The following is a 26,055-nucleotide window of genomic DNA, read 5'->3' on the forward strand; positions in this document are numbered from 1 at the left end:
CATCTTTGTCAGCCCAGACTGCCATTGCCAGTGGCAATGGGTCTGGCACCCTTCTTGGCTCATAGTCAGTCATCTCTGCCAGTCCAGACTGCCATAGGCACTGCCTTTGACACTGGCAGTAATTGTGGCACTCTAACTGGGTTATACGTGTCTACCAACCAAGACTGCCACTGGCAATGCCAACGGCCACGGCATGCAATAAGATAACCGCCCAAATTAACTAACAATGGCAACAACGCCCAATTACCCCCATTAGGCCGTAACACCTCGATAACCACCAAAAGGCAACAAATACTCGATAACCACCATCAGGCAACAAAGACCCGATAACCACCATCAGGCAGCAAAGATCCGATAACCACCATCAGGCAACACAAACCCGATAACCACCATCAGAGCGCCACACCCACCCCGATAACCCCCATCAGGCCGCAACACTCCGATAATCACCATCAGGGCGCCACACCCCGATAACCACGCGCCACACCCCGATAACAACCATCAGGGGGGCGCCACACCCCGATAACCAATAGCAAACAGCAACGACCCGATAACCCACATCAGGCCGCAATATCCCGATAACCCCGTATCATCTAACAACTAATAACCACGATCATACAGAAGCTCACAGATAATCACCATCGGGCAATAACAATGCGATAACCCTACCATTTCACATGTATTTTTTTAAATTTAAATTTTTGAATTTTCGCGCCATTCGAAACTTGACTTTCCCAGCTTTCACTTCCGGGACGGACAAAGGATTTGGGACGGACAGATTTACTTTCACTTCCGTTGCCAACAGACATTGCCTCTTATAATATAGATTCTTCTTCAGCCAAAGTTGAGCGGGAGGCTAAAACCGTTACCGGCAGGGAGGAAGGGTCGACAGATGAACAACATGCCCTTCATCATTTATGGCGGAAGAAAACTCGGTCGCACCCTTTAACCCCACCAACACAAATGAAAAGTGTATTCTAAGGAAACTCGTATGAAATAATTACTGACCAAAGTACATAACAGGCAGTACATATGTACTCTCGTTCCACGCAAGTTTCAACTTTTACAGAAATTGAGAATTCTGAGAAACTCCGGCACTATTAATCTCAAATTCTCTCAAATAAAGCTGACGAGGAACTTTAAGACTGTCAGTGCCGTAGTTTCTAAGAATTCTCAGTTTCTGAAAAAGTTAAAACTTGCGTAGAATGACAGTATACATACGGTTCAGTAATATTATGACGTCAGAACTGAAAAACAAACTACGACCAATTCGCCAGGAAATATTTCACTACCGGATTTTTTACGGTGTATAAGATTCGTCGCAGTTCATAGAAAAACCGTAAGCGTACCAGGAATACAATCGGTGTTACCAGGAGGTTCAGGACGTTAACTAATTAGAAACAAATTATGCAGTAAAGTTATAATAAAAAACTAAATTTTCCGACGTAGCAGCTTCGAAATCTATATTTTGACCTTGAATTTTTTACATATTCCCATTTCCATCGAGTTCAATATACATAAATTCAAAGTGTAATTAAGAGTTACTCCAATCCAATGCTATATCTTCTGCCGCCTTTTCCCCGACCAGAACCACGGGACCGTTTACGTTTGCATTCGGTATGATTGGGAGAATTGAGGCATCCACGACGCGGAGACGGGGGACTCCTAAAACCCTACATTTAAAATCATCCTTGTATATTGAAATGAATGAATATTTAGTAACAAATACACACACAGCTTGATATGAAGGATTTTTTCCTGGATTTTCGAAAATTTTTGAAAAGCGGTTCTGAATTTTATAATTTTTAGGTCAGACTTTCAAGTCTCAAATATTTTTACTGAAACAGTTTAGGAATCGAAGGCCGGTTTTTTTTTACAAAAAAACGAGTTTTTTTTAAATCTGTACAACCAATTTCGGTTAGATCCAACACTGGTTTAACGAGCCATAAATAATTAATACCTCATCTTTGAGTCGGTCACACTCCCCATGGAACACGTCCCCACAATATGCGTCGTGGAAGACTGCCCCTGCCTGATCTCTCCAGACCCACCCTGCTGCACGTAGCACGCCCAATACTCCCGCGATCTGAATGGCACGTGACTACATCGGGACAACGGTGACCCTGCAAATGTCGTTCCTAACGATTGGAATGCTTCAGTCTCTTCAACTACTCTGAACACCATGTCCATTCCTGCAAAATTTATTTATTGGGTAACTTTCAAAAAAATTGCATAAATGCATATATAAAAATTTGGAATAAACCGTCTTAGACGAACATATAAACTGGCGTTATCATAATGCAGTAAAATTTAAAATGACAGCAAAATGAAATTGGTGTTATTTATGACTTTTGACCACGGTCATGGTTTACTCGTAAGTCAAAAACTTTAGATTTCATGATAAAATTTCATTTCAGATAACACCTCAAATAAAAAATGAAGTTAAATTTAATTTCAGACCACACCCTAGGCACTAAGGGGCATGGGTGCGCATTGACAGACAACTAAAAACTAGAAATACAATGGTTGAAACTGTGTTTAATTATGTTGCGACGTTCTGGAAATATCCAGCTTACAGACGGACAAAACGATCACATTAAGCGGCTGATTCTATATACTTCATAAATGCACATACCATCAAGAAAAACGTCCATATCGCTAGGATCGCTAAACGCATTAATATCAATTTCCGATAACCCATCAAAATCTGTGACTCCTGCCAAGTACGCGGTCACGTTGAGAGATACAGTTCCGACCGATTTTGGTCTTTCTAGTTCCACAATGGCGCAACCTTTAGTTTCTACCTCATCATCTAGCGAGATGGGGCAACCTGGGATAAAATTTATCCTGATATCGGGCCAATTTCCTTCCCCCTCCGCGATTGCGCGAGACGACGATATGAACGCTTGTGGGCCAACGACTTGGCTAAATTCGCCCACACCGGTTTCTAAATATGTTGTGAAAGCGGATTCCAGCTGGTCCTCGGGGATTCGTGGGATGTACGGTGCGGCAGATGCGTTGTAGGTAAAGTCAGGGATAATCGTGTAGATGTGTTCGATTAGGTTTTGCCCGACCAGGGGCAATTCGACTTTGACTGGAATCTGTGGAATACATACATAAGTTTCGATGATTTAGAGAATTTATAGTTATTAACAATCTTCCTAGCATTTAAATTAACGGAGCGTCCAGATATTACGTAAGCAAAAAACAGAGTGGATGGCTTTGAGGTTGCCTCTCATTCGTGTCAAGCTTATCATAAGTACATAGGAGGAGAGCATCGTTGATTGGCAAAAGGGTGCTTTTTGATGACGTAATGTAAATTTGGACGTCCCCTTGTAATCATGGTACCTTGTTTTTTATTGTGTCACTACTTACGAATCTCACCTTAATTAACTAATAAGTATAAAGTTTGCATATAAAAATCCACAAGTTGTACCTTTGCCGCGTCCAAAGTTTCTTTTGGTCCGATACCGGACAGCATCAAGATTAAGGGTGAATTGATAGTTCCTGCACTTAGGATTACTTCTTTGGAAGCGTGAGCAATTTGGGGTATCCCGTGACGCGTGTATGTCACTCCGTAGGCTTGATTTGTACCTTCGGTTAAGAGTACCTGAAATACCGGTTAATATTTTATGCACTGACGAATCAAAAATTTCATTAAAATTTATTTCATGGTAAATTGATCAATCAAGATATATTAAATATTTTGATGCAAAAAATATGCAACAGATATACTGTAATTATTTTTGTATACAAAATTGGCGAATTGTTGCTCAGTAATTAGTATGGCTTTATTTGCCTTACCTTGTTCACTGTAGCATATCGGATCACGGTAAGATTAGTCCTGGTTCCTTCATAGGGAGAAATATAACCAGTATACGAGCTGACACGTTTCCCATTCACCATTGATTTATGAATAGGGGCAAAACCTGAATTGTATATTATCGATCAATCAAAATAAATACAAAATAATTGTCCATTGACTTAAAATTTGAATAAGCACGTACTCGGTATTTGAAAGGCGTTCGGGTCCGCGGTCGGATACCCGAGTTGGACACCGGCTTCCGCCCACTTTGGAAATATTTCGGAAAATTGGGTATCAATGGTGAGTGGACCACCGGTCCCATAGTAATCTACGTAAAGCAGTCAGTTAATCCCGACAGATTAGATTAGATTATCTACTTGTTCTCCATTAAGATAATACCTGACTCGTCTGGATTGATAAGTTGGCCAATAAAATCCTCCGACTTTTTGAATAAACCCAACAAATTTTGATATGACCATGAAACGTCGCCTATTCTAGCGGCGATCGCATCCCAGCTGAGGGGACTGGCGCGTTGGTGAACCATATCGTTGTGAGAGCCACTCCCACCCAGCATTTTTCCAGTCGAGACAGACACAATCTGCAAGAAAGTGGTGAAACCATTATTTTGAGGTGCAAGTAAGAAATATGATATCAGCCAGGTATTGATTTCTCAGTATTAAACTTTCTCCCACTTGGTATTGAAATTATAAAAATGCTCTACCGAAATGGTAAAACTTTAAAACCCAGCTATTACCACACCATATTACTTCTCCACTCAACTTTGATAGAGTAACATATGTATGAATATGTACCGCCTGATTGATTAATACTGGATTTCTAAAAGTGTATTATTGAAATTTTATGAATTTCACTTACCCCACCATTTCCTAAAGAAAGATTTCTCTGCGGGACAGTTTTATGGTTGAAATGGATGTCGGGAACGCCCCAAAGTTGGCGGGTAAACAAGGGAACCAAACTTTGAGGAACTGGCGTCCCACCCGCCTCCAATAAGAGAACGTTAAATTTTTCAGATAATCTTCCCGCCACGACGCATCCCGCCGAACCGCCGCCGACTATTTATGAGAGGAATTAATTTACTTTTCGTAATTAATTAGAAACAATTTCGTTATTATTCTCACCAACGATAAAGTCGAAACTGGCGATTCGTGGTATTCCGAAATCACTCTCTAAATCCACGAGTGCAACGGCCTTGTCGTCATCCATGTATTTCTTGACGTAATAACTCATTATGAGAGGAATGGCTTGAAGGACGAAGGCCCCGAGTTTCATGTTTAAAGATTTACTTGAAATATGTAAATAAATAATAAAAATTATGTATGCAATAGTATTTAAACTAGAGACAGGTTTTATTGCGAGTGAATGGAATGCAGTGCTTGAACGGACTTGAGATGGATTGAACTTTAAACTTCATTTAATCGTAATCTTGCTAAGTGGTTATTTTTAATCTGTGTGGAAAGTTACAGATAATGGTAATAAATGAATGATAAGCTTTCATGCCAAACTTGACACAATACAACTTGATATGCAAAATGGGTATGCACGATATTTATAAGTATGTACTTATTTAGCATTGTGTTACTGGGCACGCTTGCTTTACTTGGTCAAACGTGTATTCATAAAACCTACATACAAATATATTTACATATATTTCAAGAAAAATGGTTGGATCCATTTCTCCGCTAGTATAGATAAATTAGTTAGAGGAAAAATTGATGAAATGGTAGTATGCATATTGCAGACCTGTGTCATGCGATAAGTGTGCCAGATAACTTTTCATAATGCAAATTACTTGCGATTCTAAACCTATGTACATACGTACGTACATTAATCAGAAAGCTGGAAGTTCGGCACCAAAATTTGCAAACGAATAAAATGGTCCAAGGGGCCTAAAAATTATGAACAGGAAAATCGACCTTTCTGCACTGCAGAATTTTGTGAACTAAAGTGATAGTTATCATTGCATACAATTCGATTAATTACACTGATGACGATGAAAAAACAACCATGAAAATATCAAGGAAAAAGTATTTATTCAAGTAATTTCAAATATCGATGAAACTCAGAACCCTGTAATATTGGTATAATTCTAGAAACATTAAATATACGTAGGTGTTTTATTATTAATTTTCAAAAGGTATGTTCCGCACTGTTTCTGACCAAAATTTTGATGAAATAACAAACTTCAAATACATTTAGGAGGCTGTGATTTTTTTCAGCTCTGTGGGTTAACATAAACACTAGCAATAAATCGGCAAACTTAACCTCGACGGAAAAATTGCTAGATTTGCAAATTAAATATCGTAGTGTGATTTAATTTTTAATGCTGGATCGGCAATACGTGTCGCAGATTTATGGTTGAATCCTTAAAATTTACGATGAAGACTGCCCAACACAAAACACAAATTCAATTGGGTCAATAATTTTAAATGATGGCGAAACGAGGTCTCGGGCAAAAAGTCGCCAGGACGCTCAAAATCCGTTTCTTCCACAGAAAGGCTCCGGAAACTAGAGGAACAAATAATGAGAGATCTGCGATTGAAACTGTCCTATATAGCAGATGAGATGGGTGTTTCAAAACCAGCAATTTGTTCCATGTTAACTGAAGACTTAGGTATGAAAATGGTTTCCGCCCGTTGGGTACCAAAATTGCTTTCAGCATCTCAAAAACAAGATCGAGTCGACTTTTGCAATGCCAATTTTAACCTATTAAATGAAGACTTGAACCTGCTCAATATTTTATTAGCTAAATATGGTACCTGAGTTTACTATTATGACCCGGTGACCAAATAATAATTCCCTCATTGGAAGCACGAGGGGTTGCCACCGCCCGTGAATTGAAAAGTGCAAAAATCTAACAAAAAAATTGATGATGACCACTTTCAAGGATACCAAAGGTCCCCTCCTTATAAAATTTATTGCTGTAAATACTACAATAAATGGGGCCGTGTATGCAGGAACCCCGAAGGAGCTGCGTGCTCCGGTTGAAAAGAAACGTGGGGTCAAAATAAAGAGTTGGCCTTTTTTAGACGACAACGCGCCACCTCATACCTGGCTTTTTGGGAGGGTTAGTGCAGACGAAAATCGCTTTACCTGCACAAACCACGCCCCGTGCAGTCCAGACTTGTCCCTTAGTGATTATTATTCGTTTCGAAACTTAAAGAAAAACATCAGGGGAAAACGGTTTTCGGATGATAATGAAATCAAGTCGTAAATTTTGGCATATTTTCGAGGTAAATTTTAGTGAGTTATTGCTAGTGTTAATGTTAACCTACAGAACTGAAAAAAATCACAGCATTCTAAAAGTATTTGAAGTTTGTTATTTCATCAAAAGTTTGGTCAGAAACAGTGTGGAACATACATTTTGAAAATTAATAATAAAACACTATAGTATAAAAATTCTTCAGTTCTTTTCTGTACAATGATTTCCATTATTTCTTCTTTAAAAGTAGTGAAGTTCATTTCGGAGATATTGAGTGATCTCGGTAGATCATTCCATAATATTTTGGTTCTATGATCTATTGATTTCTTGTAAATTTCAGCTTTTACATTATGGCTGGCTATTAAGGGTTTACAATTTGTTATTGTTCTTTGTGATAAAGATAGCTTGTTTATTTTGTAGTCTTTATATGCACCCTTTAATGTAACAAAGTCGCGTCTTTCAGAGACAGTCAGGAATTTGCATTTCGCTCTGATTACATTCGCATCAATATTATTTAGTTTAATTCTTCCTTTTTTCTTACTTTTCCTTACAATTATCGGATAGAAATAACCAATTAGGAATCTGTCGATTTTGTTTTGCAGTGATTTCAATTTCTGTTGTGGTTGGACTGCCCAGATTTCTAATGCATAGTCTATTGCTGAGTGTACATACGCGTTTAGCATTATTCTCATCACATGGTCATTAAGGTTGCGTCTTATACCGTACATAAATTTGAGATTACTTGCTACTTTTTTTACAACATGGTCATAGTGTAAATTAAAGGACATGTAATAAGCACCAGGTATGGCTGTTTTCGGAGTTGCAACGTCGAACAGCAGAAGTCCTTCTTAGTCCCAAAACCGGTGGTCATTACCAAAATTTCAGCACCACTCCCTTGTGGGTGAATTCTACCACTGCATGTTCTCCAAAACTTACTATCAGCGCCATCAAAATGAACTTTGATTCATTGCCCAGTGACTAAATAAATGCAAACAGAAGTACACGTTTCCGTTTTGAAGGCCTAAATCTACATAAAAAACCTTGGCTAAATTTTACCGGTCTGGTCTGTTTCGCGGTTTTTGATCACATCAGACGATCTTATCGACTCGGCCTTGACCGTGCATTTCTAAGCTATGAAATCTGAGGATGAGATACATATGAGTTGATCCTTCACTCCAAGAAGAAAAGTGGGGCAAGATGATTCTCCTTGAAGGCGAGGCCGATTAATTTTCTACCCCCCCCCCCCCCCTACAAAAATGTATCAAGTATGCAAAAGATGATCTAAAAAGGCAAAAATCCAAAAAGGCATGAAGAAATACCAAAAAGCCTGCCTTTTTGTACACATTGCTCTTATATGTAGGTGAATTCCTCCTGCTTAGCTTAATATCCAACTCTGTGAATTAACTTGTGTACGAATTATGTTTAGCGGACACGGTGTATCGGAAGAAATGAACTGCGAGTGGGCAATCAAACTATAGAATATCATAAATTTTAGTTTTGTAGGTTCCATAGTTTGAAATTTTATTATTTTTTCGATATCTCTTGTATGTACTTAATTGAGCAGAAAAAAATACTATCGGAAGGAAAAAAAACATGCCAAAAATAATCAATAAGTGATTTTAAAATTCAGAATTCGGAAAGGCTAATTTTCAGAAAATGTTACCAGAAAATTTCCAACTCATTTGCCATATCACCAATAAGTACGTCATATACATCCTCATATCATCCTCATATCATCCTCACAGTCATCGTAACCTTCGTCACAATCGTCATCGTCTGATGGGTTGAAGGCGTTTGCACGTGACGGAGCACCCTGACGCCCTGCAAATCGTCGCACCTAATAAATATAATTAATCAATTGTGATTAATTGGGTGTGATGTTAATTATTTAACTTACAATATTTGCTACAATATGTGTTACAATACTTGTTACAATATTACAATACTTGTTAGTGCAAAATATCGCCATACAAAAAATATAACAAAACTTACTCTTGTATGTGCGGAAAAATCTACTCCTTGGTCATTCGTAGCAGAAAGTTCTTCACGTTCTGGTCCAGCAGAAACGCAGGCGATGGCGACGATCAAGACAACGCCAAGAAAAATAGCCTTCATTTTCCCAGTTTTATTCCCACTTGAGGAAAATATGGGAGTTGAAATGCTGATGATATTTTAGCAATGGTTTAAACTGGAATGATTGTCATAGCAAAGTTTATTCCCTTTTTATATTGAACTTTAGGGATAAATATAGATTATTTCCGGAGTGGGAAATGACTTCAAATTTATGCAAATGTTAAAGCATTAGTACAAATTAGGCAATTAGTCTTGTTGTTCTGTTAAGTTAGGATTTCCCTAGCGATTTGTTAACATGGGATTTATCAAATTACGTGAGTTATGTAGATGCGATATAATCATGATACCAAAGACTAAATTGGTTTTAGACCGTACTGTGCATAGCAATTATGAATTGTCGTTTAACGCATTAGTAATCAGTTAAAAAATATGGCTAATTACAATCAAAGTGATATCTTAATTATTTTTGCATAAAGAGCAGCATGATGTTATAAAACGTCACAGTTCAAAATAACATTAATGATGACGAAGGAGCTCCATATCCGCACAAGTATACGAAGAAACATCCATTCCTCTAAAATCTGCGTAATCCAGAGCTTCAAAGTTTGTTCCACCCAAATTTTTCGTAAGCTGAGACTCGTCAATTTCCTCAAGTAAAAAGTTTTGCCACTTTCTCTTGTTCCTGCCAAAAATGTGCAGCACTTCGTTAACATGCTTGGATAAGATGCCTTTGAAGATGTCGTAAATTGGGAGTGCAAATTCGGGAGCTGCAAGTATTTCACATTGATGTAGATCATAGCCTGCTATAAAATTGCAATAATTTGGCACATACTGTTTACAGAGACAACCCAATGTGCAAAGTATGGGTAGTGTTGCTCATAAACGGACAAAATGTGGAAAAATATGGGGATACCTGATTCAAAAAAAATAAGTTTTAAATTCGCATACAATTCGCATATTTTTCGCATTATAAATTTTTCGGTGCTACATATCTTACATCGCAAACATCCTTGCTGAATTAGGTTAAAATTTCCCATGTCGAAAATTATCGTTCCTTGCGTCGCATTTTGTCCATTTTCTTGAAACTTTCTCGCCATTGTGAATCCCTCTTCGAACAGTTTGCTAAAATATCTCATGAGACGATTCGATTGGCCGGCGACGACGGCTCGGCGCAGGTCCCAATCTCCGACCGGAATTGAGAGAATGGGTCGCCCTGATTTATCACAGCCTTCAATGTGAACTCGGAACTCGCGGTCAAAATCGGCCCAGTCTTCCTTTAGAATATTGTCGATATCGTTGTCTTCTCTCCACTGGATATCCTTTAAGAGAAATTATTGAATTTTATTATTATAAAGGCATTTAAGTATGTAATATTCATAATTGATGGAAGTACCTTTAAAATGCGATTTGTTGCCCCGGAGACGTTAAAGTTTTGTTCTGTAATGATATAAGGAGCGTGTTAAATTTAAGATATAAATATACGTATACTAAACCATTATAAAATTAGTAGGCTAAATACGAGGGATCTTCAATAAGTGGTTGGATTATATTTTCATGAGAGAACTTATACATACATGTTGTGACTTTTCAAATATAGTTTGCCTTGAGTTCTTTTAGACCAAATATTCACTTAGAGTCAATTGGAATCTCAGTTTCCTCATCCCATCAAAGAAGACAAGTAGTACAAATTTAGAGGGTTCTTGTACCTATGTAAACGTCTGGAATCTGGTGCTATTTGTATTTTAGTTTGGTTTGTTATGAAATCCATCTTTGTCAATTTGACTAAACCGTAACCAAGTTTGATTTTCATTTATCGAATTTTATCAACAAACTTCAAATTACGAGCAATTAAGTAGACACACTAATTAGGAGTTTAGACAAAATCGTAAATAAGCATCAAGAAAAAAAATGTCGCAAATGTCAAGAGAAATGTGCGTGAGCCTTTGCACGTATTACAAAAGCATATCTACGTATATGTAAGCAAATGTTTGCACATATGTAACTACATATGCATCCTATTTTATGTACATATGTACTCTAAAATCATCATGTTCACACAATTACGAGTAAGTTTACGAATAACTTCCAAAAAATTAATAAGCTTACCTCTCAACCATCGTATTAAATAGACATCTTCCCTCATATATTGGTGTGGAAGTTTGGAACTTACTGCACTTCGAAACTACAAATTCACAAAATTAAAATTCACTTGTTGCTCAAATAACGATTGCAAAACTTTTCACAGTTTATCTTATTTATTTGGTCACATTTAAGTATTTTCAATCAATAAGTTACGCGATTTCAAATTAAGAACATACATACCTCATCTAATGCTACTTTCTGACTACGTGTCAAAGTTAAAAATTCATCCAGAGAAATTTGCATTGAACTCGGGACACAAAGTAGCAGCGAAATTAATGAAAACTTGTAACACAAATTTTTCCACATTTTATCAAATTTTCCAAAAACCAAACTACGCAAAACACAAAAAGCGAACTTGTGCAAAGTACATACAACACCGGTGTACTGATGAATATGCAAATAATTATTCACGACATATCCATCATAACTATTGTTATGACGCAACATTGTACCTTGAGCAGGAAAACAAGGCTAGGAAACAGGCTTAATCCGCGTGCATGGACTTCTGTAACCTGTTTAATAAATGCAATCTCGCAAATAATTGTGTATTACACATCTTCATTTTTGATATTGTACAGAGAAACTCGTTTTCGTGTGTGGTTGGCCTAACCTTCAACTTACTTAATAAGACAGGAAAATCATCAGATAAGAAAATTGTAATTAATGTAAGTATGCACACTCTTATACCATTGCCTGGACAGTATTTAAGTAAATTTCAGACGTTAAAAAAATAATATCATGTGAAGTTTCGTGATATTAAGATAAATGGTATGGACAAACTGGTGGGAACATTAACTACCAACTACTGAAAACTAGATATGCATATATATTCAAATTTGTACACACTTCAAAATATATGCAATTTGCATTTTTTGCTTTAATGTGATCTTATCAATTATCTGTACAAACCATGACATGTTTTGTATTGCCATGCTTTTTATGAAAAAGTGCCACGTTTCATACATATTTATCCAAGTAATGAACTAGATATTTCTCACGTTACTTTCTAGGACTACACATACCTATATGTTCAAACTCGTAATTAAGCTGATGTATAATTATGTACAATGTTGATGTGTAATAATTTTTGTCTGGGGTTTTGTCTGGGGATTTGACAAGTAAAAAAAAATGAGATTTTTCAAGACATGAAATACAACAACTTTTACAACCCGCATGCAATATACATAAGATTTTCATGGAAAATTTACGGTTTTTTAAATACGTTGATGTATGTACATACATGTATCTGACCAGCCACATGCGAATTAAGCTGATTGCTTACACATAACCTGGCTTAATGAGATCAGATCACTTGCATCATCATAATTAGCCTATCCGAATTAAGTAAGTTTTCTTTGTATTTTGCTCGTTATACGAAAATTCAAAGTTGAATAGCGACAATGCTACGCGTATGTATTCATCTATACCTAGTCAGGTACGAAATTCTTTGATAAACGTTTTTTACTGCAGAAAAATAACGGGTAAGAATTTTTAATTAAAATTTTCCACATGGATGCATAATATACCTGTGTATAATATAAAAATACTAAGTTTCCAAATTTCCTCTCCTGGAGTACACACGCTTAAAAAATCTGATGGTAAACTGACCGCTCGGATTACGCACACTTTCCTGTGGAAACTTATCCCAAGCTTTGCGTAAATTTAACAATGAAAATGAAAGAATTTGCGCTAAGCAAAAATCATACATACCCCTGGCAAATAGAAAACGTCGGAGATCTCATCCCCCGAAGTCTTTGATGGTTTGGATTGAATTAATCTGCTGGAAAAAGCGATACCCTGTTTTTCTCTAGAAAGGGTTACAGCGCAAGCCACGAATTACATTACCAAAGTTGCAAAACTTAGTGTAAAACCTTTGAAGTCCGGCCTATTGAAAAATAGAAACTGAATTTCTTAAAAGGTCACGGCTCAGCCATATGGTGCAAAAATTGTCCAAAATTGACTATGAGCTCATTTCATCGATTTAATTTGGTCACAAAAATGCCATCGGTAATAGCAGACCTTAATCATCTAGATTATGACTTGGGGCTTAAAATTGAGACCATGGCCTGCTCAAAAACTTCCACTGGTTCAGAAGTTCTTAAATTTTGTTTCTCAACGCTTGTGACCATTTTCCGGTAGAAACCGCGCGTGCTCCAAGCGACCGGCCGTCCATCAGAATTCTCAAGCGTGTGTACTCCAGGAGAGGAAATTTGGAAAGGTAGTATTTTTATATTATACACAGGTATATTATGCATCCATATGGAAAATTTTGATTACAAATTCTTACCCGTTATTTTTCTGCAGTAAAAAACGTTTATCAAAGAATTTCGTACCCCACTAGGTACATTTCCTTCCCAAAAATTTAATTGGTGATTTAATTGATAAAACTTATATAAGTTTTTTGAATACACTGTGAAATGTGTCAAACTTGAATGCAATTAGTAAATGCATGATGACATTTTGAGTAGCGGATTGTCGACCTAATGTCACATTTCGTCACGCCATGGTGCGTATAAATACCAACTGGAACACCACAAAGTCATCATTAATTCATTATTCCTCAATTTCTTAAAACTTCACAAAAAACCAAATTATTTTACTCGCAGGAAATAATGAAGGCAGCCTTTATCATTATCGCAGTCCTGGCTTTCGTAGCCATTGCACAGGTTGGACTCACAAAAATTTGAACCCGATATTAATGGTTTTACACAATTTTTTTGAAATTGAAAATCTAAAATAAAATATTTTCATAGGCTTTCCCCGAGGAACATGTTGCTGTGGGAAGTAAGTGAGACATATCTTTTAGGCGTATTCACATCAACTTTTCCATACTTAGAAATATTTCGAAAATCTTTTTCCCAAAATTTGTTTTCCCCAAAAATTGACAATATTTTTTACAAAATTTGTCCTTTAAAGTGTTTACATGCATATTTGCTAAATGAGTTGCTACACTAATAGAAATTCAGTATAAAAACAATACTAAGCGGTATTCTTGCATGACATCAATAAGTAATCCGGTATAGTATTGTAATGACCCGGTGTTCAAAAAGTTTTATCAAATCGCCAACAAATTTTTACGGACCGGTATAATTTTAAAACCAAATGGTAGCAACTTTAACCCCGATAGATCAATACCTTCCTGACTTTACCAGATTTCCAACAGTGTTTGTATGACATTGAAGATATTTGAGTATATAATTTTGCTAATATTATTTTTAGTCGATGGGGGAGATTCGGACGAAATAGTGGAAACTATGATGGCAGAAAAGATGGATGGTGATATGGGGAAGGGCAAGGGGTCCGGCGGAAAGGGGGGCGGCAAGGGGGATAAAGGACCTGCCAAGAAGGAAGACGTTAAACCTTAAGTTGCTTAAAATTTTTGGCAAAAAGAGGGAATTCAGTTTCTTTACAAAATTATATAGTTAAATGAATAAAATTTGATTGCATACATACATACATGGACTTTGCTTTTATTCGACACATTTAAATTATTAAAACTTTAGCCAAATTCTAAGAGACATGTTGCAGTCCAACATCTGTCTTCACACCTTCATAAACAAGTAAAACTAGTCTATACAATACCACATCCGAATTGTAAATACTTGTACACGCTAATCGGAGTAGTTTTCCGAGCTAATTTTGTGATGCATCACAAAATAAGCGCTACGGGATCATTGCAAAAATAACTCATGCATCAAGTCCGGGAAAATTTTATTAAATTCCAGGTAAAGCTCCAGATCCTGGAAAACTTGTCTTTTCCCTCTGAAATTAAAAAAACATCATTTTCTCCATCAAATAATGACAATGCAATCCCTCCATCAATAGGGACCGTCCTTAGATTACGTAAGGCGAGAAGGGGGTGGGGAAGTCCAACTAAATGTATAGTGTCTCGGTTAAACATGCTAAAGGGGGGACAGGGGTCTAGAAAATCGTGATTTTTGCATTACGTAATTTATGAATGGCCCCTCATAAGAGCTCTTACGCTTTCATGAAGCGCTTAGTCTCCTCCATCAAACCGGTCTCTTCATAAGTCTTAGCTAAGGACCAAAGTTCCAAGACATTATCGCAGTTTAAGTAGTTCTCAGCCAGTTGATAAGCACACCAAATTCTTAAAGGGACCATACAGTATTTGTGGGCAGCTTTGTAAAGGTCGATAAGATTTAGCAGGTCAGGGAGGACGGTCACCTCACCGCAATACATGTATCCCAACATTAATTCCATGACCCCTTTCTCAACGTCTTTGACCACTACGCGTCGCTCCACGTTTTCCTTCGTCTCAGAGGCAAACATCTTCTCAAAAACGGGACTCGTCATCAGGCCCCGATCTTGCCAAAAATCTTACCTGGGCAAACAATTAAGGCGCCCCAAGCATCTCGCGCCTTCGGCGCTCGCGGTACGATTTTTTACTCAACCAAATTCGTACATATATACCCTTATCTATGTCACTGTGTATTATCTTTATAAATATATAAATAAAGTCTATCAGGGTTAATTAATAATCGCTTCCTATACGTTGGGTAGCAGAATAAATTGTGCGATAGAAAATCTGCTTGGAAATTTGCAAGGCAATTGCCTTGGAAGATTGTGGTTTTATGACATTCTCGTTTTTGAGAATTGTAAAATGTCACGTCAGGGGTCACAGTTTTTGACCTGGACGATTATTTTTAAGCTATGTCCAAGTAGTAATGTTTTAGGGGATTCAAAATCAGACCCTTTTACATATGAAAACCGGATTTTGTCTAATTTTCACCGTTTTTCCAAAATTATATTTTGGAAACTAAATATGTCGAAAAATTCATCATGGTGTCATACATTTAAAATCCCTAATCTTAAAAACCATCATGCAGGAAAAAGATTTAGGAAAAAGTCGAGCTACTTTAAAAACATTACCTCCTCTACATAATTCTTGGGAGAAACGGAGAAATAAATATGTATATCCATAATAAATTGGGTCGCATTTAATGGCGACCCTAAGGAGGGGAGCTTGCGAGGTTGATAATAACAGATCTTGGTGCCCTTTGGATATGTGGTAGGGACCCATGAGTGTACTAAAACCCTGAAGTAGTTTGACTCCATGGCCACATTTGCGCCCGCCACACCCACTCAAAAATGCCCAAAAAACGCTTTCACTCGAGTTTTCACTCACTCAAATCCACGTCAAAAATCCAATTTTACTCGGATTTTGAAATTTCTTTCACCATTATACTCCCAGATAGTTGCTTTCTTCAATCCAATATCAAACTCAATTTTTTCGAAATTTTTAGTATTTTTAAAATTTAAAATTCTGAATGAGCATTGTTGTAGTCATCAACAAAACAAATTATGTTTGCGAAATAATCATCAATAAAATTGAGTTTGATATTGGATTGAAGAAAGCAACTATCTGGGAGTATAATGGTGAAAGAAATTTCAAAATCCGAGTAAAATTGGATTTTTGACGTGGATTTGAGTGAGTGAAAACTCGAGTGAAAGCGTTTTTTGGGCATTTTTGAGTGGGTGTGGCGGGCGCAAATGTGGCCATGGAGTCAAACTACTTCAGGGTTTTAGTACACTCATGGGTCCCTACCACATATCCAAAGGGCACCAAGATCTGTTATTATCAACCTCGCAAGCTCCCCTCCTAAGTGACTGAATGGGATACCCTAAAAACTAAACCCTACGGTGGACTGAATGGCCTTCCCCATCAGCTCGATAAAATAGCTAATAACTGAATCTTGACCCTAAAATCCTGTTAGTTCAAAATCATGTATTTACATCATTTTTAAGGCAATTACATCTCGATTGAAATATCACAACAAGGGCTTGCATTTCTTTGGGCGCCCTGATTCACGTTTTGACCCAAGGGGTACATTTTTGCATGTATCCGAGATATTAAAATCTCTGCATACATATGTGTGCTACATATTCCGATTAAATGCTTACGAATAGACTGTTTTTTTAAATATTGGACAATTAAATAGTACATAGAGAAAGCAACCAAGTGGTATGACTCGGATGACATTTTGACATCTGTAGGATGTCTCCGAATCGGAACTATACGGGCTTAGCGCTTTGAATGTACTCATATTTTAATAGTTTCTACCTTGACAATTTGTTGAAATAAAGTTAAGTGGCAGCAAGGAGTTGAATAAACCTTTCCTTGCTACGTATAATACCTACGTGCATATAATTTAATCACGAAATGGGAATACATAGTTTGATTCTTTTCGTTTTGTCTTTGCATATGAACTATAATTTAGTTAGTTACAAAATAGGGAAGTGCGCCTAGCGGAAGAGACTGGTCGAAAAACGCCGTGTGGCTCCGCACGCACGTATTACTTTAAATAACGCCCGTAATCTTTTTAGGTCTAATTCAAACTGGTCACTTTGCATAAAATTTTTCAAAAAATATGCTCGAAACGAAACTCATGTGGATGACCAGAATGGAAATTAGCGAATTTTCAAATGGCCGGTTATCTTTTCAGTCAAGGGTCAGGAAGTCTGATATGGCTTCAAATTAAAAGTGACAATCAAGTTTACCAAAAAAATCGGCGATTTGTCAGAAAAGAAATGACCCTAAATTCTTCACTATAAATGACCCCAGTGACCAAAATACGTACGCAAAAAACTGGATCAAATGAATTTTGGAATCCATGGTCATTGGTCATCATCTTATGCAGAAAATAATTTTTTGGCTGCGCGTTACTCGCTGTCAAGAAGTCAAAATTCCTAAAAATTGCCAAAAAATTTTGATTGTTTTGCCGAGATGAAATTGCCCCAAACTTTCCCCGATGTGAACACATTGAAAAAGCCGGAACAGATTTTAAAAGCTAATATCCTAAAGTGGTGTTTATGTTTCACGTTACTGTCACGTCCTCCTCCAAATCCGATTTTTTGATTGGTTAAAATTTTTAATTGTCGTAGTGACAATTTCGCTCAGCCAATCAAAAAATCGGATTTGGAGGAGGACATAACGATAACGTGAAGCATAAACGCACCTTAAGGAATCAGAAACACCTAAAGAATTGGGATACTCGCGATGAGTTGTCCCAACTTAATTAAAATAAAAAAATCAAGACAAAGATTTTAAAATCTTACTACTGAAAAATTATGTTATATCTAGTGTAAACCGGGGCACCAGGAGGCGCCCCTCCAGGATCGGGCGCCCCGGGCAACTGCCCGGGTTGCCCGCCCCTAAATCGGGGCCTGCTCGTCACTGGTTACAAGAGTAGGAAAAAATTTGGTTATTGAGCGTACAACGTATTATTTCGCATCGCAACTAATTTACTTTGCAAACTTGCGAAGATGAAAATAGTTCTGGAGTGAGGGGATTTGCAAAATATGACTTTGCAAATCTAGTAAAACACAACTTTTGTTATTGTTTAAATGTAGATTTGTAATTTGTCTTGCTGATGATAGCTAGTTTACAAAATAATTTTTCGAACTAACAATGCAGGTCTTTTACGTGTACAACTCAGATCTGGTTGGGACCAATTTTATTTTGTTCACCACAAAAGATAAGCATACCCGTATTTTTTCATTTTTCATAATGCTCTAATTTGAGCGCGAGGCGCGAATTTTAAAACATTTTTCAGCCAAAATCTCGGTTTTTAAAAATTCTGTAAATTTTCAAATTTTAGCGCGAATCTAAAAATTCGAAAACATGTTTCTTCAGAATAACTTACTTGACTTATGAAAAATCCAATTATTTCGAAATTTGAATTTCAAAATTTTTTGCCAGTTTCTGAAATTTATTAAAATTATGTATAAAATCTTTCAAATTTCTAATTTTTCAAAAAATAATGCATGTGGATTTTTCATAAGTCAAGTAAGTCATTCTGAAGAGACATGTTTTTTGAATTTGTGGATTCGCGCTAAAATTTGAAAATTTACAGAATTTTTAAAAACCGAGGTTTTGGCTGAAAAATGATTAAAAATTCGCGCCTCGCGTTCAAATTAGCGCATTATGAAAAATGAAAAAATACGGATATGCTTATTTTTTGTGGCGAACAAAATAAAATTGGTCCCAACCAGATCTGAGTTGTACACGTACAAGACTTGCATTGTAAGAACATTTCCAATTACTGGGTAAATTTGAGAAAAAAATCAATAATTTTCCAGCAAAATTTTTGTTAAATCTTGCAAAACTTGCAAAACTTCGCACTTTAAATGTGTTGCTCAGCTCAATTTACGAGATATGCTAAAGTTGGCGTTAAGTACGCTGAGTAATTTTAAATTGAACGATTTAGTTAAGGGATAAAACAGAAAAAAATAAAATCGAGGGATGTATTAGATTGAAATTGTAATAATCAACACAGCCTACCTGAAAGAACCAATCGATTTGCTAAAAATTCCCGATCTTCACAGCAAATCACAACATCCGACATTTTTGCAGAATTGATAAATTTTCCCAGTGATGTTTTTAAGTCGGTCAAAGGATGCTTTGCGTCCGCGGAATGCAGCGAATCAGAATGCGATGATCTATCCACGTCTGCCACTTCATATGCTATACATAATTATTAATAAATGTATATTCAATTTTTAAATGGTAAAAATAATTCGTAATTGTGCCCTGAATTTTCTCACCTTTTTGAACATCGATGAAAAATCGGAGCCGAATTTTATCCACGGTGGGAACATAATGATCAGACATATTAATATGATCGGCGAAACCTGTACACCCCAATTTGTCCGAGTTGGTGAACTCATGCTTCAAAACACTGAGGACTTTTCCCATTTCCATAAAATAAAGCTTCATTGGCTTTATCCGAAATACTGGACCCCGTTCGGAAGACGGAGGTAGAACAATAGTCACCCAAATCTTGGATCCGTGTCGTTCAATCTGTGCGTTACTGGGGGAATACATTTTCTTTCTAAATTACAGATTTAAGGGCAAAACATAAAACTATAATTTGTTTTGCATACACAAAAGCGTCTTCATATTTGGAGAATGACCCAGTCGTAAAATCGTGACGACCAAAAGAGACGAACGGAAAAAAATGGATCCTCGTCAGGCACACACAGTGCGTGTGGAATTATCAAGTTCCACTCGTATATCTCCGTTACTACATTTGTCTGAGGGAAGTAATTAACGATATATTTAAGAGGTTCAAATTATCTAATTAGGAGTGGAAATAATACGAATTGGTATGTATCGTTACCGTAACGCAAGTTGACAACGATCCTGCAATCTGTCGAGGGGGTTCCATTTTAGTTAAATTGCGGACTTCAAATTTGTTCAATATTGTAAGAAATGCTAGCCGATTATAGATCCACGGGGACACAATGGCAACTGGCTCAAGAAAGTTTCAGTTTCAAGACAGAGGGACAGGTTTTTTCAGTCATTTATTTATAACCCATTCTTTCCGTGGTTATATTTAGATAAAGTAGAATAAGGTAAAGGGCTTAGTTTTTCTTGTAAAACCTTTGTTGAATTTTCAGGAATATGGATGAATTTAGATCAGGTGGTAGGTTGTACAGGAAATATGTATGTACATACATATTTTCATACAGCACATAAGCTAAATACATACATACATACTAACATGCTTATGTACGTGTGACACACTTGTACAGATCCATACCTACTCTCCATCCACGCAGGATTGAACTTTTTAGAAATTGGGAATTCTGAGAAACGACACTGTCAGTCTCAAAGTTCCTCGTCAGCATTATTTGAGGGAATTTGAGACTGACAGTGGCGTAGTTTCTCAGAATTCTCAGCTTTTAGTTCAATCCTGCGTTGATGGAGAGTACTTATTTAGTTTACAAACTGTGTGGGAGTATATTGCACATACATAAATACAGAAGAAGTTAACATTATGAAAAATATGTCCAGCAATGGTTACATTTTCCCCAAACCGATGCACAAGTGAGAAGAACTGGACCTAGTTGTAATGATCCTGGGGTCCTTTGGGGCGGGGCACCGGGCAAAAAGGTGGGGGGAGGGGGAACGACCGTAGCGAGTCACAATTTTATCCAATTGTATTTCACAAATTCAAAAACCGCCACACAAAAACATCCCGCCAGACATGTGACTAACATGATGAAAACTGTCTGAATACTGTCGCCAATCTGGACCGCTTTAAAGTCCGTTGTATAAACAAACTTCTCATTTTCCCCTCTTTCTTTGGCCGTCCTTTCGCGAAGGAAGGTCGTATTGCGGTTAACCAGATCAGACAAGTGGCGATAAATCCCCGCCTCCAAGAACAATTTGATGCAGAGAACCATCCTCGATTCCCGCCAACCCTTGAAGGCGAAACCGATCGGCCTTTCAAGAATGGTTTTCTCGACCCGATACCATTTTTTGGTTGGATAATGCCTCCTCAGATAATTGTAGTAGGAATCGATCTCCCTTGAAGCTCCGATATAGGCGGATCGGTCACACTGTAAAATTTCTTCTTCGATAAGCTCGTTAACTTGGGGGATAGTTACATTCATATCTGTTCAAAAAATATTTCTTCATTGAAATTTCATTCTGCTTAAAAGTTATTCATTAACCAAAATTTGATAAAACTATTTAATCATTATTTATTCATTATTTATCGTATTTCAAATTCGCTTTAATTGATGGATTTCTCAAAATATCCATGCATGTATTAAGCACAACGTGAAGAATGAATAATTAATAAAACTATTTATTCATTCACATCGGTTAATATTCATTCAAAAAATTTGAACAAATTATTCGCCCATTACATCTATATGAATTTATTGAAGAGAAAATGAATAATTTATTCGCTGAATGAATATGAACAGGTATGCATGGTTACATTACCCCACACAGATCTCAGCTTGTCCGGATACCAACGAATCCTTGGGTTAAACAAGCCATACGGAATGCGCTCTTGGCCCGTGCGAAATTTGATAGTCTCATGTAAAAAACTGACGTAAAGCTTCAAGAACTTGTAACTCTCCAGGTAAAACTTTTGTGTATAGAATGGCACGAATTCAGACAATACTGCGTAGCAGAATCCGCCTAGACGTTTCACGGTGGGGTGTTCCGTAAAGTTTCCAATGTTCTGGGCAAGAGTCAGCGTCCCCCTGTCAGAATTATCCAGAAGGTTCGCCTCACTTATGTAAATTTTAGGTTCCTCCTGACAAGATATTTTTTGATACGTGTCGAACCGTTTCCCGGGAAGCGGTGAGTTTAAATTTGTAATGAAAATACTCAGGTAACAATTGCTCAGCAACATTCCGACAAGAAGCCATGGAATACTTAAAAATTTGAATGAAAGCAGAGAGCTCAGTTTTGCCGGGACGGTGCCCACCTCGTCGACCAGAGATCCATAAAGATGCAAGAAAATCGTAGTCAAGTAGATTTTTTTGGTCACCGCGTAAAAGCCGAGCGATAGGACGCATGTAGATAAGAGAAGCATGATAACCGTGGCAATCCACACGATGGGTTGGAAGGGGGGTAAATACAGGGAAAATGTGACGCCACCCTGTACTTCGTAACATGAGAAGAAATAAATCCCGGGAAAAGTAGTGATCACATTATGATTCCCGAGCAAGGCAGCGATCAGGTCTTCGTGATCAAATTCCGGGTAGAGACAAGTTTCCGTTATGGTGGGAATTTGGCATTCATCATAATCTTTTATACGGCTCGTTGCGTTTAGTTCATCAAACGCCATGGAGATTAAAGCTTGTGATATTATAGTCTTTCTAACTTGGCTGGAGGTCCTATCTATCCAATTAAATTCGGAAGATGGCGGGTAGTTGGACGGGTTGAATAGTGGCCTAAGTGCATCAAGATGGGTAGAAGTGCAGGAAAACCTTTGTAAAATTGGGAGACTCAGGATATTTGTTTGGTGACAGAGCAGCACTCGATCTTCCGGGAGGAATAAGACGATAGAAAATTTGACGGGTAGTTGTTTCTCGCTGTTGTAAGGTTGCGTGTACAGGGGCAAGGTAGGATTCGACAATAGAATGCCTGGGTTACTCGGAATTAATAGGAAGTAAAAATTATCTGGATAAACGTTCAAATTGTCTTTGTAATTCACTCTGAAATAATATCTGCCCTGTGTCGTGATCCAATAACCTAACTGAGCTTTGTCAGATTCCGTAAAATTTGAGGTGAAGAATAGAATCACAATTTCACAGAGCCACCCTTTATTTTGGAGAATGTCGAGTTGGAAAGATCTCACGGATTTTGCAGTCGCTGAGTACCAATATTTGCCAAAGGATTCAGACAAGGAACGTTTGTGCAGGGTGACGGGAATATCGCGGGTAGTTGGGAGGTCCGAGGTGGAAAGATTGTTGAAGACGAGGTTATAGCGACAAGAGGTATGAGGTGTTAGAACGGAGGCTAAATTTATGGTGGATTCTGCTATTTTGGGTATGAAAAAAGTGTAGTAACACCCTATAAACGAAGAGTAGATTGATTTGGACATTTTTCAGGTATAAGAAATTTTATGGGGATAAGATAGATGAGTTGGTGTGGTGGCAAAGTAACGTTTCCAGACAGATATTTAAGTACTATTTTTTCAAAGGAACATAAGAAAATTGTGGTTACATAAATATTTACGTGTAATTGGGTAAGGTATCTGGAGGATGAAATTAGTTCAGGTTGCCTACCATATTATATAAGTGTTCATTTGCATAACAAACCTGATGAACTTGTGGGAATTCAGGAAGTTACAAATTTGGCATGCAATGCCTGTTTTAGTTTCCAGACTTTTTCCCATGCAAAGTTTTTCGTGGTTTAGTTTACACGTGCGTAAGTACATATATGTGCGCAATTTTGAATAATACTGTTAACGGTTGCATAATGCGTGGAGGAGAAATTAAGTTCCACAAACTGGTAGAAACTAGATTAGCTTACATATGTATCTGTTAACCAGCAGTAACATGTGAGAGAATGTTTGGAATGTAATTGATCAGTTTGCACGGTTACTGCATAGATAGTCTTTACATAAGAATGCATGTAGTGGCCACGAAATTTTAAAATATATGTTCACACACAATCAGATTCAGGCTATAAGTAGGTTACAAACTAAAAAAACAGCTTCAGGTTCTAAGGTTATGATGAATTGGATATTCTGATAGTGGATTTGGATTATCTATATGTATTAACAGGGTTATTCTGATGATTCACTAGTTAAATTAAGAGGGTACCTCCATATTTTCTGAACACCCCAAAATTGAATGAGGTAACGAAAGTGAATTATCTGTACTTGTTTAGAAAAACAAAGAGAATATTGTAATAGCGGAAACTCCAATTCATGCATGATATGTAATCCAGCCAATTACAAATATATTTAAGAATACGCTGCGTGGGAATACTCAATTTTACACGTATTTTACGTATTTTACACGTATGCTTATATTTCCTAATTACATAAATATACATACTCGTATAAATTGTGCAGAAAGAAATTTGTTTTTCATTCTTTTTGTATGCATTTAATTTAAATTGATGATAATCGATATCAATCTACAACTTTGAAGCGAGGGTGAAAAAATGATTGCACATCCGCTTCAAACTTTGTTTATTTTTTTACATAAGCAAGGCATATAGAGTACAGAGTGGTCGTTTTTATGTAATTTTAAGTAGTGGTAGTTTTCACCACATAGAGAATTAATGCTTATGGCGAAGCCTAAATATTCATCGAGATTCTTATGTTCCACCTCAAAAGGTAAATATGCTTAAGCCAAAAATAGATGCTCAAGCTTTAAGATTTCCTATGTATCAATAGATTTTGGTTCGAAATTCGAATTAAAATTTAGGCGAAAATCGACTAAATTGTGCCTAGATTACGTTGTGAAAAATTTCACATAAATACATATACTCCGTCCTGGCAATGACTTGATAATAACTTTGTAATGGATAGGTATTATCGTAAGAAAGTAAGAAACACGTAATGATTACTGCCCATCTATCAATATTTAAGTATAAGATATATGCAGTTATTTATTTATTTAGGAGCAATTATATCGTTGCAATTCATCAATCAATCATTGCAAAAACCATTGCAATTATCATATCACACACATTGCATAAATATCTGAAAAAAGCTGATTGCAAATTAGTCGAATATTCATATTCCTTTACCTTAAGAGAAAGCTCGTATAGTAATAGATATTTTGCATGCATACTTAAAAATGTGTACATATCAATTAACGAACAACGTCCTTATGTTGATCCACATTTAAAACTTGATGAGAAGGAGGCTCACTGTTTGGTTAATGCAGAAATCCTGCGTTACCAGTGCGGTTCCTCGGTCGATAAAATTACTCCCAACCTTAATCCGTATCGGTTGCAGAGATCGAATTCTCTTCTGATTCCGCTTCGTCAAGCCCGACTCCTTCAACCAGTCGGAATACTGTTGCCCCGACTTGACGAAAAGTTGCGCCGCAAATGTCTCAAACACCATGCAGACCGTGAAACAGATCAGGATTATGTACGGATAGGTCAAAAATCCCTCCGAGGGGAGGTACTGAGACAGCTTGATGAGCACGAAGGTACAAAAGACTTGCATAATGGGGGCAACAACGAGTATCGTAGGGATCACGCGGGTTGATAGGGTGTGATTCATTTGTTTCTCAAGAATTTGCAAGCATCGATATAGCCTTATACGGGTCTTGAGACTGACATGACTGATTGGGCTTCCCATCCTGTAGGTTTAGAAAGCTATATTTTAATTTATATCATTACGTTGTACAGTTAGCTAAAAAATATCTGGTAATTTCAGTTGAGAAGAAACTTGCAAGAAAAGTTATTCTGATTTTCGAAATCTGAGTGGAATTTTAGGTAAGCTTAATATTTTGCACTGTAAAAATTTGTTGTTGCAACGGAAAATGTTGATCTAATTTGCCTATTAGTCCGTTGCTTTTT

The 26,055-nt window shown here is 37.0% G+C and overlaps 3 protein-coding genes and 1 long non-coding RNA gene across 4 annotated transcripts; all 4 read right to left on the reverse strand.

Moving 5' to 3' along the window:
* Positions 1-1,436: 1,436 nt before the first annotated feature.
* Positions 1,437-5,206, reverse strand: LOC110857495 (oxygen-dependent choline dehydrogenase). Its single transcript, XM_022106083.2, has 9 exons — positions 4,945-5,206; positions 4,682-4,878; positions 4,205-4,403; positions 4,008-4,133; positions 3,805-3,929; positions 3,437-3,610; positions 2,636-3,101; positions 1,961-2,192; positions 1,437-1,673 (listed from the first exon to the last, which is right to left on the reverse strand). The coding sequence occupies exons 1-9, from the start codon at positions 5,093-5,095 to the stop codon at positions 1,535-1,537; spliced, it is 1,809 nt and encodes a 602-aa protein (XP_021961775.1). The 5' UTR covers positions 5,096-5,206; the 3' UTR covers positions 1,437-1,534.
* Positions 5,207-9,221: 4,015 nt separating this feature from the next.
* LOC110857624 (SEC14-like protein 2) lies at positions 9,222-11,643 on the reverse strand. The gene is made up of 6 exons (XM_022106224.2): positions 11,421-11,643; positions 11,205-11,280; positions 10,492-10,535; positions 10,096-10,417; positions 9,931-10,011; positions 9,222-9,865 (listed from the first exon to the last, which is right to left on the reverse strand). The coding sequence occupies exons 1-6, from the start codon at positions 11,544-11,546 to the stop codon at positions 9,615-9,617; spliced, it is 900 nt and encodes a 299-aa protein (XP_021961916.1). The 5' UTR covers positions 11,547-11,643; the 3' UTR covers positions 9,222-9,614.
* Positions 11,644-14,694: 3,051 nt separating this feature from the next.
* LOC118438206 (TD and POZ domain-containing protein 3-like) lies at positions 14,695-16,242 on the reverse strand. Its single transcript, XM_035858081.1, has 2 exons — positions 15,223-16,242; positions 14,695-15,002 (listed from the first exon to the last, which is right to left on the reverse strand). The coding sequence occupies exons 1-2, from the start codon at positions 15,552-15,554 to the stop codon at positions 14,912-14,914; spliced, it is 423 nt and encodes a 140-aa protein (XP_035713974.1). The 5' UTR covers positions 15,555-16,242; the 3' UTR covers positions 14,695-14,911.
* Positions 16,243-19,368: 3,126 nt separating this feature from the next.
* LOC118438316 lies at positions 19,369-20,501 on the reverse strand. Its single transcript, XR_004836688.1, has 4 exons — positions 20,381-20,501; positions 20,145-20,294; positions 19,806-20,071; positions 19,369-19,725 (listed from the first exon to the last, which is right to left on the reverse strand). It is a non-coding gene; the product is annotated as an uncharacterized LOC118438316 (long non-coding RNA).
* Between the last annotated feature and the right edge of the window lie 5,554 nt (positions 20,502-26,055).

This window comes from Folsomia candida, unplaced genomic scaffold (assembly GCF_002217175.1).
Source record: "Folsomia candida strain VU population unplaced genomic scaffold, ASM221717v1 Fcan01_Sc019, whole genome shotgun sequence".
In the NCBI taxonomy this organism is placed as follows: Eukaryota; Metazoa; Arthropoda; class Collembola; order Entomobryomorpha; family Isotomidae; genus Folsomia; species Folsomia candida.